Below are 14038 nucleotides of genomic sequence, written 5' to 3' on the forward strand. Positions count from 1 at the left end.
TGTGTGTGTGTGTGTGTGTGTGTGTATGTATGTTTTGGGCTTCAGCTCCTGGGCCCCGCTATTTCAGCTGCCTGTTTCTAACCTCTTCATATTCAATCCAACTACTTTTTTGTTTTGTTTAAGAAACGTTATTCACATTCTAGTGGCTTATCAATATGTTTAGCTTCCATGTATTGTCCTCTTGATACTCATCCTAAACATATTGCACATTCACTGAACAAATATCACCTTAATTATTATGTATATCTTGATCATGTCCCCCCCCACTTTAAGTTCTTTATTCAAGCGATATTCTTTACCTAGAGATGGAACCAAAGAACAATGGTCTTACCTACGATGGAGTTGCTCGGAGTGAGAGATGAGGAGCCCTGCGCGGTCAGCCCGGGCGGCCACGGCCTCCCACATGCCGGCGTCCCGCGCCTCCAGCTCCTGGCGATGCTGTGGTCGCGGGAGTGGTGGTGGAGGTGTCAGTAGCAGGAACAAAATGGTCTACAGAACACTAACTCGACCAGAAGTTGAACCGCACTGGTTGTTAACAAAGCAAGTTGCAGCGGTTACACGAGTAATATGTATAATATGCAAGAGTCGCATGTTAAATATATACATTTTAGAAAATGATTTACTGTTAATGAAATATTGAGCATTTATTAGGTTATTATCATTTATTATTTATTAGTAAATTTTGTCTAAACTCTAAAGGGTAAATACTAAACATGTTGTCAGAGTTTTTGTGTTGGTCAGTTCTTCATGAGCAGGTATACTGCCCAGCCGGTCGTAGCCTTGTAGGAGTCCTAACAGCAAGCAAGAATCAACCCCCCCCCCCCTCCCTCACCAGCAGGAGCCTGGTGAGGGAGGGAATGAAGTACAGAGGTAGGGGTCTACATGCCTGGTCCCATGATGGTCAATAGAGCAGCATGTCTGAGTGTGGAGATGCGTCAAGTATATAATGGTTATCTTGAGATGATTTCGGGGCTTTTTAGTGTCCCCGCGGCCCGGTCCTCGACCAGGCCTCCACCCCCAGGAAGCAGCCCGTGACAGCTGACTAACACCCAGGTACCTATTTTACTGCTAGGTAACAGGGGCATAGGATGAAAGAAACTCTGCCCATTGTTTCTCGCCGGCGCCCGGGATCGAACCCGGGACCACAGGATCACAAGTCCAGCGTGCTGTCCGCTCGGCCGACCAGCTCCCTTTTCGGTCAGGCTGTGTATATTATTTTCCCACGCCTTGCTTGTGGACGCTCAAACGATTAAATCGATTCCCTGCCAGACCGCAAAGTCACATATGTTGACTCACTGCCGCCCCCCACTACTTCACCACTACCCCCCCTACTAAATCAACCTCCATCGCCTCCACTATCCCTCAAAGGATGATCTCCAGTTGCCGGGTCCCGCCTACATGTGTGAGAGAGTGTGTGTGTGTGCCGTGGGAGGCTGAGAGCGGTGGTAATGAGGCCGGCACATACACGAGCACCAGAGTGGCTGGAGGCATACCTAACCCAGAACCAATCGCAGTAAACCCTGACCTTCCTCTCCTCCACCTGCTGGGCGCGGATGTCTGCGATGTGCCGCTTCTGCTCCGCTGACATTCCCTTCCACCTGTTTAATATATGGGGGAGAGTTATTAGTGTTTTAGAGAGAGAGAGAGAGAGAGAGAGAGAGAGAGAGAGAGAGAGAGAGAGAGAGAGAGAGAGAGAGAGAGAGAGAGAGAGAGAGAGAGAGAGAGAGAGAGAGAGAGAGAGAGAGAGAGAGAGAGACAGAGAGACAGAGAGAGAGAGAGAGAGAGAGAGAGAGAGAGAGAGAGAGAGAGAGAGAGAGAGAGAGAGAGAGTGAGAGAGAGAGAGATAGAGAGAGAGAGTGAGAGACAGAGAGAGAGAGAGAGAGAGAGAGAGAGAGAGAGAGAGAGAGAGAGAGAGAGAGAGAGAGAGAGAGAGAGAGAGAGACAGACAGAGAGAGACAGAGAGAGACAGAGAGAGAGAGAGAGAGAGAGAGAGAGAGAGAGAGAGAGAGAGAGAGAGAGAGAGAGAGAGAGAGAGAGAGAGAGAGAGAGAGAGAGAGACAGACAGACAGAGACAGACAGACAGAGACAGACAGACAGAGACAGACAGGACATAAAGATATAGAGATTTTAAACAGATTACATTACACAAATTTCATATCGCATTATCATTTTATTAAATTTGTAATGTCCTTTGATGTATAACCTTGCCTTCAGTGATGGCCTCAGGGCGCCACCTCGACGTTGCCTGCCTCTGGCTGGCAATTATATATCCTTCCCGAGGCCAATAACCAGGTAACCTACCTAGCGGTGGAGACCATTGATTCCCCGCACGCGCCAGGCGGTTTCTGGACGATCTATATAGCCGTGGGTGTTGTTGATCTGTGGAAGTCCCTCCTGTCAGTGGCGACCTAGAGCCGAGACTCACCTGTGGGGCGGGGACTCGTGGGAGACCTACCTGTCAGGGATGACACGGTGGGGGCCGAGAGCACTCCGCGCGACGGTCGGGTCCTCCGTCAGGAAGGTGCCCAAGACAGCGTTCCTCAACTCCTGTTGTTCAGCCTTCAGGTCCGCCTGGCGCTGGGCACACCGAGCGCTCTCCCTCTCTCTGCTCTGTCCAGGGAGAGACGAAGCAGGTCTTGAAGGACACAAATTAGTTCACTGGGTAAGGCTATGGCTTCGGAAGTCGTGAGCATCGCGTCGCAAGGGAAACCATGAAGTGTGGGACGCAGACGGTGCCGTCAACGCTGGCGAGGTGTCGGCCACATCACCGCCGGTGTTATCAAGGTCCCCCACCACCACCACCAGACCCGACTGTGTGGAGAGCCAGACAAATACTGTCGTAACCCAAGACCATTAGCCTCAATATGGATGCTTGTGGAGTGATGTCTTCCTCGAGAGCATAAGATGCCATTCACTCCTGGACAGACCCGCATTTGAATCATGTTCTCGCCACAAAGACATTCCGGGAATCAAGCGACTCGGTGCTCCGGCTTACAAAGGATTACAAAACAAATCAATCAGCAACAGACCAATATATCCAAACATCGCTGTTTATACAAAGCTTGAATGGCGGAATAACATGTGGCTTTGGAGATAAATAATTGGTCAATTATATTTTCCAACATAATTCACAATATTACACTGAACTATATCATTTAGTAAGCTTTTCCACAGACTTACTATTCAATTAAAGGACAAAAAAAAGGTTTCTTCGTTTAAATTAAAAGTTTTCCTTTGAATTCTATAGCCATTCACTTACAAAGAGCTTTATGAAAAGAGACTGACACGGCCATATATACATACATACATACATACATACATACATACATACATACATACATACATACATACATACATACATACATGAGGAGGAACACGACAAAAGGTGTCGCAGAATGGTTGAGAGTGGCCCTGGTATAACTGGTATATACCAGGTGCTGTATGAGGCAAGCAACACCCACCAGAGCCTCGTTGTACTTGTCGATAGCCAGCTGCTCAGCGCGCCGGCACAGATCTTCTGCCTCGGCGAGCTCTCTTGCGCGCTCGCTCGCCTCCAGCGCCTCCAGCTCCTCCACTCTGGTACAGCAGAAGGATGAGAGAAGGAACTGCTGAAAGTCTTCTGTCAGATACACGTAAGTATAAACTGGTTTGAAAGATGGCTGCTTGACTTCAGTTCAAGTAAACGCAATGTGACGAGATTGTCAATAGGGATGAGGTTAGAAAAGAAAGCATTTATGTAGCCACAGCGTGGAATACGAAGCCCCAGTGTGCAATACTCAGCTCACCTGTCTCTCTCTCTCTCCTGAAGGAGCCGCTGTCGCTGCTGTTGCTGCTGCTCTTGGAGCCACGTCTTCGTCTGCTCCTTCTGGGCCCGCAGCCTCTCGCTCATGCCCTCGTCCTCACCATCGAACCTGAAAGAGGTCCTCACGTCAGCGAATATCTAATGCGATAGGTTTTTGAGAACGTGTCATAACGAAGTTACTATGCACATTAACTAGACAATCGCACGCATCGTCTGGTAGCTGAATGACACCTGGTTCTTACTAGCCTCAGTCACGTCGTCTAGCAGTACAAGCAACAGGGCGCCTCACAGACAGCCTGCACGACACATACAGTCACGTCGTCTAGCAGTACAAGCAACAGGGCGCCTCACAGACAGCCTGCACGACATATACAGTCACGTCGTCTAGCAGTACTCACTCAAGCTGGTAGAGGGAGGAGGCGAGGTGCTGGTGGGAGTTGAGGTCGTGTTCCCGGCGTCGCTCTGGCCTCTGCTCCTCCCGCCAGTACCTCAGCAGGTCGTCTCGTCTGCCCTCACGCTCCTGACGAAGGGAACACATGTACGGTTTCACAACATTCTGACCGCTCTAGTCAACGCAATAATCTATCCCAGCCACATGTTTGTGCTATATTATATATATATATATTATATATATATATATATATATATATATATATATATATATATATATATATATATATATATATATATATATAGTGTATATATATAGAACTTTAGAAAGTGTTCTAAAGTTGTATATATATATATATATTGAAACGTTCCTTTCTGAAGTGATATTTAAATAATAATAGAAAACTTTCTAAATAAAAAAAAACAGAAAAAAGAGAACGGAATTTGTTTTCGTTTAAATGGAGGCAAAACTAAAATAAAATTCTAAGCTACCTAAATCGAGGCCTAACCTAGCCTAACAGTGTGTGTGTGTGGGTTGATTACTTTCACTCTCCCTAACACTCTGTTCACTCTCACCTGTTCTCTCACACCTACTCACTCTCTCCTCTCCCTCCAACACTTTGCAGGGGTAATTAAATGACGTGCCCAGTAATGCAATTTGCAATATATTGGCAAAATAGTGTCATGGCAGAGTTGCGTCTCTCCCCGGCGACACATTGCTGGTCAGATTCCATAATAAGTTTTACAGATGCTTCATTGCATATGGAAAAAAACACCACTGGCTGAATTGGGAAGAATTTTGAGAATTCAAAATTGATTTTGACACATTTTGAAGGCTTCCGCAGCTGAGACACCTATGAAGGAGGTGCTTGAGAAAGAATGAGGCACATTAACACAGGCAGAGAAATAGAGACAGGAAGATAACTGAAGATACTAGAATATAGAAGCCAAGACGAATGTCTTCACCAACCTTGTCTTCCTGGTGCTGTATGAGAAGTGCGGCTCTGTCCTGCGTCGCTGCCAGACGACCAAATTCCTCCTCGGTGCGGCGGGCGCCGTCCTCCTGACGGCGGCGCTCCTCTACCTGCTGGGACAGTCCCTCCACGTCCACCTGCACCACGAAATATATATATTTAATTTGATGATTGTGGGTATCCGTACACCCACCCTGTGGATGGTGGAGGCTCACAGACCCATCCTGTAGACGGTGGAGGCTCACAGACCCATCCTGTGGACGGTGGTGGCTCACAGACCCATCCTGTAGACGGTGTAGGCTCACAGACCCATCCTGTGGACGGTGGAGGCTACCAAGACCCATCCTGTGGACGGTGGAGGCTCACAGACCCATCCTGTAGACGGTGTAGGCTCACAGACCCATCCTGTGGACGGTGGAGGCTACCAAGACCCATCCTGTGGACGGTGGAGGCTCACAGACCCATCCTGTGGACGGTGGAGGCTCATAGACCCATCCTGTGGACGGTGGAGGCTACCCAGACCCATCCTGTGGACGGTGGTGGCTCACAGACCCATCCTGTGGACGGTGGAGGCTACCCAGACCCATCCTGTGGACGGTGGTGGCTCACAGACCCATCCTGTAGACGGTGGTGGCTCACAGACCCATCCTGTGGACGGTGGAGGCTCACAGACCCATCCTGTAGACGGTGGAGGCTACCCAGACCCATCCTGTAGACGGTAGAGGCTCACAGACCCATCCTGTGGACGGTGGAGGCTCACAGATCCATCCTGTGGACGGTGGAGGCTACCCAGACCCATCTTGTGGACGGTGGAGGCTACCCAGACTCATCCTATAGACGGTGGAGGCTCACAGACCCATCCTGTGGACGGTGGAGGCTCACAGACCCAACCTGTGGACGGTGGAGGCTCACAGACCCATCCTGTAGACGGTGGTATAATGTATACACAACCATCTATACAGCTCTGCAAGTGGATCACATTATTCTTCAAACTGAGCAAGACACTAGAGAAGCAGTCTAGACAAATTAGCTAATATTTTAGGTAATTATGTTCGTGTGTCACTCGGTGGAGCACATGAGAGCACTTAGGTGCAGGATCCCGGTGAATATCCTCAACACTTCACAACAGACTGACGACGCACCTCTAATTAGGCGAGCCAAATACAACAGTAATTCACTGCAGCCACTCTGTATACACCGGTGCATGCACTCTATACACACTACGGACCCTTCCGTGCGCCAGAGTGCCTGTCTCAGTGGTAACACTTAGGAGCTTGGAGTGGATAAAGTCAATGTTTGTTGACGACGTCAGATCTAAGTTTATCTCCCGTCATTTACCTTCTCAAGTCCCTTGTTGTGACGAGTCGTAAGTGGGTCTTGACAAGTCCAGAGCTCCCAGGCTTGTTATTAAGAAGCCAGTGCTCTACGTCAGAGCCGAGAGTCACAGAGCGCTCTACCCCCTCTTACGATATCTGGAGCTCTTATTTCGACCATGGGGACTTGGAATGAATAACAATGCCCAATACAATTTGACTTTTAATACTCCTTTGGTATAATCGGTTAATAGTTAAATTACAATATAAATCTTAATTTGTATTGTAATTTAATTTAAATGCCCAAAACATTGTTGTCTCGTCCGGTAATCTAACTAAGCTGGTTGGAGCCGACGGCGTTCAGCATTACACTATACCTCACCCCACTAGGAAAGGGACGCAAAACACACACCTGAAAAGGGACGCAAAACGCTAAAATAACCTTTGTGTGTGTGGACAAAGCACCAAGACGCAACCCACGACAATATTCCCACTAACAACTGTACCGCTCCACTAAGCTCCGTGTGGCTCTTATCCCCAGTACCACAACCTGGTGAACCGGGGACAGTTAGTCTCCCGCTCTCCCCACCACCCAACCTCAGCTCTAAACTAAGTTCTGTGTTTTTCACAGATAAACGCTATCGTCACTGGTTGAGAGATAACGATAACTATCGTCATTAGCTGAGAGAAACATTTCCCTAAGGACGATTTACTTGAAAGTTTTGTGATAGAGTCAAAATGAAACTCCCACTGCTGAAAAATGATCGATTCAAGCTAAGAAATTAGTACACTAAAGCTTGTAATTTTATGCTAGATAATTCTCTATAATTTATCTCAGTTTAACAGCAATCGGATTTTTGGCTTCATATAACTTTAAATGTGATATTAGTTATAGATTTAAATAATTGATTGATTTCGGAAAGAGTTTACTGAACTCGTTTGACGACTGTGTAGCAGTTTCATCCACGCGTCAGACAAGTGAGATGACCTGGGTTCGAACCCTATTCGAGGGTTCATCGAGGGTATAGGGGGATGTGGGGGCACCGTTCCTTCGACTGTTCACTCCTGTGCACGGTGCACCCAGCATATATTGGGAACCTGGTTGTAAACCTATTAGCAAACCGTGTTGCAAGGTACACATGGCGCCAAAAAACTATTAAATCCAACGTGAATAAAATAGCGATAATAACTGCAAGTCTGCTGCAATAAGACCTTCGAGGCAGACAGGCACGCAGACAGGACATGATAACAGAGCTCAGATCTAACGAAAATGAATGTATGGCTCGCCAAGAACCCATCTTATTGGCTCTCCATATACGTGGAGGAGCGCAAGCTGATTGGTTGCCAGAGCCACCCGAGTGAGGAATGTAGGTCACTACCTGGGCTTAAGCCTCATTAATTAGTGCTCACCTGACGACGCTTCAACTTCCAGCCTCTACTTCATAAGGATAATATTTGCTTCCTCCTGTGGATTCCTTCCCCATATTGGTCTCCGAGTGCATGGTAGAACTGATCAGTTGGCCAAGACTTATGTTCATAAAGAGGGAATTGGTTACCATCTTGGACTGTCTTTGAGCAGCCTGAGGGCAGTAATATTCCGAGAACATCAACAATATCTAATAGACTTGAGGCAAAGTGAAATTCACACCTGTTACTCCATCTATCAACATTCCATTATGCATCCATATTATGTACATAATGGGCTCAGTTCCTGAACCCATTATGTACTTCTGTAACCCTTTCCACCACCGCCCACGGGATAAGTTTGGGGGTGCATAATAAAGAAAGAAATTTTGAAAATTGAAAAATTTCCCCTTGAGTGATCGGCCCCGCGCGCCCTTTTAGTCAGGCTGGCTGGCGCGAGGCGTCTTGGAGAGCTGCCTACGCTACCTTGGAGACGCTCTCTAACAAATATGTTTGTGTGTATATTATTATTATTATAATATATATATTACCTTTGTCTTGGATAACGTAGACATGTGAAGTATTTGTTGGTTGGTGCGTAAGTTATTGTCACAGCCTTAACCCTCGCCACATTGCTTGGCGATCAATATGGCGAGACCACACCAAACTGTGTGTGTGGTTACTTCAGCAAAAGACTCGCTGATGAATAAGGCAACGTGACGGTGAGTAAAGGCGAGAGGCGATGAGTAAGGCCAGAGGACTCACCGCTATGGAGGTGGCTCGGGGCTGGTGGATCCGGACAGCTCGCTCCTGCAGCAGACGGCGCCGGTGGGCGATCCTAGCAGCTTCCTTCTGCTCCAGCACCCAGGAGGGCAGGGAGGGACCGCCTCCCACTAGGGCAGCGCTGCTGGGGAAGCCGGCGCCCCTGGTGGTGGAGGCGGGCGGGGCGGGGTACGCTCCAGACATCTTCATCTGAAAAATTAAAATAATATATATATATTTCTGAATATGGATGTGAACGCTCAATGCAGAACACAATTCTCCTAATTCCTCGTATTTTGGTGATGGCTCTGGTAGCCATGGAGGGGGCGGCTTGAAGCTTGTAATGGTGTAGACTCAAATGGTCCACTCAGTGATCAGTTCGAGACACGAAGAATAATGTCCGGTTTTCTAGTGTGTTAGAGTCAGCATACTCTAGTCAGTGGGTGCTGCTCCTGTGTCCCCCCACCAGGCGAGGCCCAGAGCACCCCAGAGCCAAGAGACCAACACTTCAAGCTCGCCAGATAGTCATGCTAAACACAGGTATTTATCAGTAGAAAACGCTGTGCGCAACCACTTACACCATCGGGGATCGAGCAGCGACCTGCAAGAAGCGAGGCCGTCGCTCTATGGATTAGTCAAAGTGAATGACTAAACAGAGATATGTTTTATATTAAAAAAACGCCTATGGTCTGCCTAACCACTTGGGCTGAACGGTAGAGCGACGGTCTAGCTTTATGCAGGTCGATGTTCAATCCCCGACTGTCCAAGTGGTTGTATACCATTCCTTCCCCCGTCCCATTCCTTATCCTGATACCTTCCCAGTGTTATATAATCATAATGGCTTGGCGCTTTCCTCTGTTACTATATAATAATATAACGTCTATGATCTTGTGGAACAGTCGAGGCTCTAAGCTTCCTGTCTCACACTGGCTGAAGCTTCCCAAGATCATTTTGATCATATTTCAACATTCGGGATAAAAGAAATACGAAACTCTGCCAAGCTAAACAAAATATTTCACGTGATACAACCCCACAAAAGCCTGATGTATTTTTTGGCTTGAATTTGACAAGTCGTAAAAATCTATATTTTGGTCCTTTTATAAAATTCTCTGATCATTATAGTGGGAACAGTTCTTGGGCTGGTGTTGACCCATCAACCTCTGGAAGGTCATCAAGGCTACAGCAGCAGCTCACTGACAGTATACAGTATATCAGTCAGTATACATTACTCCCGAACACGGTAAACCAAGAAGCTGCGCTCACCTCTAGGTGAATATATATATATATTATATATTATATATCCTTTGATAACCAGGCTGCTGGTACAACAAGAGGTAATGATCAGGTACGAGACTTCTGCCTGCAAACTTTTATTGTCCCGACGGCCTCCTTCCACAACTAATCCACCAGACTCGTAAAGCAACTCCAAGCTTTTCCGAAGCCGAGATCATGTTTGCAAATTGTCTGCAACAATTGACTAAACCATTACTGCAACAGAAGCCGTCATCAAGCTTATGACCCAGAGTGACATTAAAGTTAACTGATAGCCTAATCAAATGGGAGTCACGATGCATCAAAAAGGAAATTCCAGCGCACGTAATCATTAATTATTGTAGAAAATCGTTAGTTAAAGTTGATGTTCTGTTGTGTAAGGTTATCATGGGCCTCTTCGCGACACAGTCAGTCAGGGATATCTTGATAGAGCCCGCCAGATGCTGAGCAGCACGGAGTCTTTGTTGATATCACAAGCCGACACGCAATTACCAACTTGCTATCTCTGCCTTCACTATTTCTCTCTCTCGTAGATGTTATTATGCGACTCGTGATTTCCCCTGAGAGAGACCGGGCCGTTCTCTGAGAGACGCCGGGAACCTGGAGATGGTGGGCCCTGTCTCTCTGACTACTGGAGCCTCAACCTTAATATTCGGCAATTTTGATCCCATTTTGTCATTATTAACTGCAGTATTTTATTCTGAAAAACACACACTATAATATATATATATTATATAATACATATATATCTATATATATATATATTAGTATATTTTGGTAGCAGTCTTTCCTGTAGACATATTTTATTAAATATGACCGAAAAAGTAAGATTAATAATTCTAACACGAATTTTCTCAATCTTTCGTACATTATGCTTCACTGTTGGAGGTAAATCAAAAATCACTTCTCCAAAATTCATTTTTATTTCTAGTCTGACGCGACACGGGCGCGTTTCGTAAAACTTATTACATTTTCAAAGACTTCACAAATACACAACTGATTAGAACTTGCATTTCCCTGATTTTATATCTACTTTTGAGTGAGGTGGGAAGGGTGATGTGGCATTACATTTGAGTGAGGTGGGAAGGATGATGTGGCATTAGAGGATATTAATAGGGTATTAAAAGTATCAACACAAGACAGAACACGAAACAATGGATATTGAATAGAAGTGTTTGTAGAAAGCCTATTGGTCCATATTTCTTGATGCTTCTATATTGGAGCGGAGTCTTGAGGTGGGTAGAATATAGTTGTGCACAACTATATTCTACCCACCTCAAGACTCCGCTCCAATATAGAAGCATCAAGAAATATGGACCAATAGGCTTTCTACAAACACTTCTATTCAATATCCATTGTTTCGTGTTCTGTCTTGTGTTGATACTTTTAATACCCTATTAATATCCTCTAATGCCACATCATCCTTCCCACCTCACTCAAATGTAATGCCACATCACCCTTCCCACCTCACTCAAAAGTAGATATAAAATCAGGGAAATGCAAGTTCTAATCAGTTGTGTATTTGTGAAGTCTTTGAAAATGTAATAAGTTTTACGAAACGCGCCCGTGTCGCGTCAGACTAGAAATAAAAATGAATTTTGGAGAAGTGATTTTTGATTTACCTCCAACAGTGAAGCATAATGTACGAAAGATTGAGAAAATTCGTGTTAGAATTATTAATCTTACTTTTTCGGTCATATTTAATAAAATATATATATATATATATATAACATACTGTTTTCGTATTATTTTCGTAATATACACACATATAACATATTATATATATATATATATATATATATATATATATATATATATATATATATATATATATATATATATATATATATATATTATATTTTACTCACACGTGATAAAACAACAGCATTGCGACGATTCTTAATATCCTTAGGAATATTTTCCAATCTACGTAAACACCTTCTACCATCTAAAGGGCGAAGAAACACTCAATCTGTTATTAATCTTTCAATTTGATTTATTATACGTTTCGTCAACACTGTGGCATCATCAGGAGTATGCGCTATGATTGGTGATTGATTGATACAGATTAAGTCACCCAAGAGGTGGCACGGGCATGAATAGCCCGTAAATACTATGGCGCTAGGGACTTGGTTATAAGGGTGTCACACCTCAACCTACGATTAACTATGCCTGCAGTGTAGAGAGTGACGGAGGATTGGGTGAAGTGATTGGTGCGTAACTTAGTCGTCTACCTGGTCTGTAATCTTCCCTCTGGGTCAATGGAAAGTCATCAAATAATTGTATGTTGCTAGTTGGGTTTTTTCCGCCTTTTTTTTTGTACCCTTCTGATAGGTCTGAGTAACTGGGGGCCGATATTTTCCTCCCCTGAGGCCCGATTATCCCCAATCAAATGGCGACTTAAATTCTTACTAACGATTTCGTCGAATTCTGTAATGGTTGTTCACAGTAATTCGTTGGAGCTTGTGGTGCAGGAGCTGCCAAGAAGAGTATGCACGACCCACACATGTACGACCTACTACACATGTACAACCTACACATGTACGACCCACACATGCACGACACACACACACATGCACGATCCACACACATGCACGACCAACACATCCACGACCTACACATCCACGACCTACACATGCACTCACGTCACCTCTCACACCTGTGAGTGCGCTCACTCACACAGTTCCCCTGCATCAGTTGGTTTAAGGTTTATACCACCTGGACAACGTGACTACAGCCGGTAACACCACCGGAGTTACATCACTAACCATCAACAACACCTTCACAACCAAAAATGTCACCCACCTTAAATATTAACTCGATCACAACCACTACAGCACCATCCTGCCCCGGTAATAACACCTGTATACAACCATAGCTCTCCTGAGTTACAAAAACAACAACCAGGGGTACCTGCTGAGAAGTTGTGGTGGTGTGGCGGAGGTGGTTGTGGTGGTGGTGGTGTGGCGAGGACCCGACAGGACACTGAGCCAGTGTGCGTGTGGGGGGTGTCCACCACCGACTACTGGCTACTATTGGACATTGACCGGCACTTCCCCCCCCCACCCCTTCCCCCCCTCCTGCTCTCCCCTCACTTCTCTGTCTACCTAGCAAGTCCCCTCTTTCCAACCCCCCTCCCAGGTCATTCCCCTCTCTCCAGTCCCCCCCTCCTCCCTCCCTCCTGTATTTCCAAGGGGGGGGGGAGTTCAAGTCCCCCTTGTCCCCCTTCTGTATTAACAGGGGGGAGGGGACTTGAGACTTAACGTCTTCATCCCATATTCCGTGTTCTTAGTTCCCATCTTTCCTGTTCTTTCTTGTTCCTTAGTTCTTTAACCTCTGTTATTCGTTTCGAAATATCTAAAGATTTATTTGTAACCATTTCCATCACACTCTTCCAGTTGTGTCCCCGTGAACTTAACGTCTGATATAGAGAGAGATGAATGACAGTGAAAGCCAGGTTAACAGTGACGTATTGACGCATCTGGGCGTAATTTTATTTTCTGGCGTTTGTGTGTATATTTGGTGGTGGTTGTGTAGTTGTGTAGTATCTGCTTATGTCACCCGATACATTCATGCCCCCTTGATGCTCTAATGGCACACTTGTTCTTGAAGCTCTGCATCATATGTGCCTTTTCTGGGTCAACCTCATTCCACGTCTCTGCCACTCGCTTGTGTGGGACAGTATCACATGCTTTCTGACAGTCTAGGAAAATGCTGTCTGCCCATCTCTCTATTGTCCTTCCCATATTGGTCTCCAAATGCACGACAGAACTGATGAGTTGGCCAAGACTTTTGCTCATAAAGAAGGAATTGGTTACCATCTTGGACTGTCTTTGAGCAGCCTGAGGGCAGCAATATTCCGGGAACATCAACAATATCTAACAGACTTGAGGCAAAGTGACAGTCACACCTGTTACTCCATCTATCATCATTCTATTATGCAGGAAGAACCGCACGTCTATGGGTCATCCAATAATGTTAGCAGACTTCTAGATGTTACCACTGCTAGGCTTAGGTTCGGCTACAAGTACCTCTGGCAGTTTGTAACATCTGCTGATGTAGATTTGACTAAATGTAAGCTCTGTCAGCAGAACTATTAGCATACTTTGCGTCATTATATA

General features: G+C 45.7%; 1 protein-coding gene across 2 annotated transcripts in view; it reads right to left on the reverse strand.

Annotated features, from left to right (window-relative positions):
• The window catches only part of LOC123745340 (RIB43A-like with coiled-coils protein 1), a 52745-nt gene that overhangs the window by 1634 nt on the left and 37073 nt on the right, over positions 1 to 14038 (reverse strand). The window contains exons 1-9 of one of the 2 annotated variants that reach the window (XM_045725815.2): positions 12831 to 12925; positions 8649 to 8855; positions 5163 to 5303; positions 4201 to 4322; positions 3786 to 3911; positions 3462 to 3576; positions 2456 to 2610; positions 1526 to 1598; positions 332 to 438 (exon numbers count right to left, since the gene is read on the reverse strand). In XM_045725815.2, coding sequence (XP_045581771.1) covers positions 332 to 438; positions 1526 to 1598; positions 2456 to 2610; positions 3462 to 3576; positions 3786 to 3911; positions 4201 to 4322; positions 5163 to 5303; positions 8649 to 8855 — 1046 coding nt within the window. In that variant the 5' untranslated portion in view covers positions 12831 to 12925. Of the gene's footprint in view, positions 1 to 331; positions 439 to 1525; positions 1599 to 2455; positions 2611 to 3461; positions 3577 to 3785; positions 3912 to 4200; positions 4323 to 5162; positions 5304 to 8648; positions 8856 to 12830; positions 12926 to 14038 lie in introns of those variants that run through there. The other variant, XM_069300795.1, reaches the window with a different exon arrangement.

Source organism: Procambarus clarkii, chromosome 44 (genome assembly GCF_040958095.1).
Source record: "Procambarus clarkii isolate CNS0578487 chromosome 44, FALCON_Pclarkii_2.0, whole genome shotgun sequence".
NCBI classification, from domain to species: domain Eukaryota; kingdom Metazoa; phylum Arthropoda; class Malacostraca; order Decapoda; family Cambaridae; genus Procambarus; species Procambarus clarkii.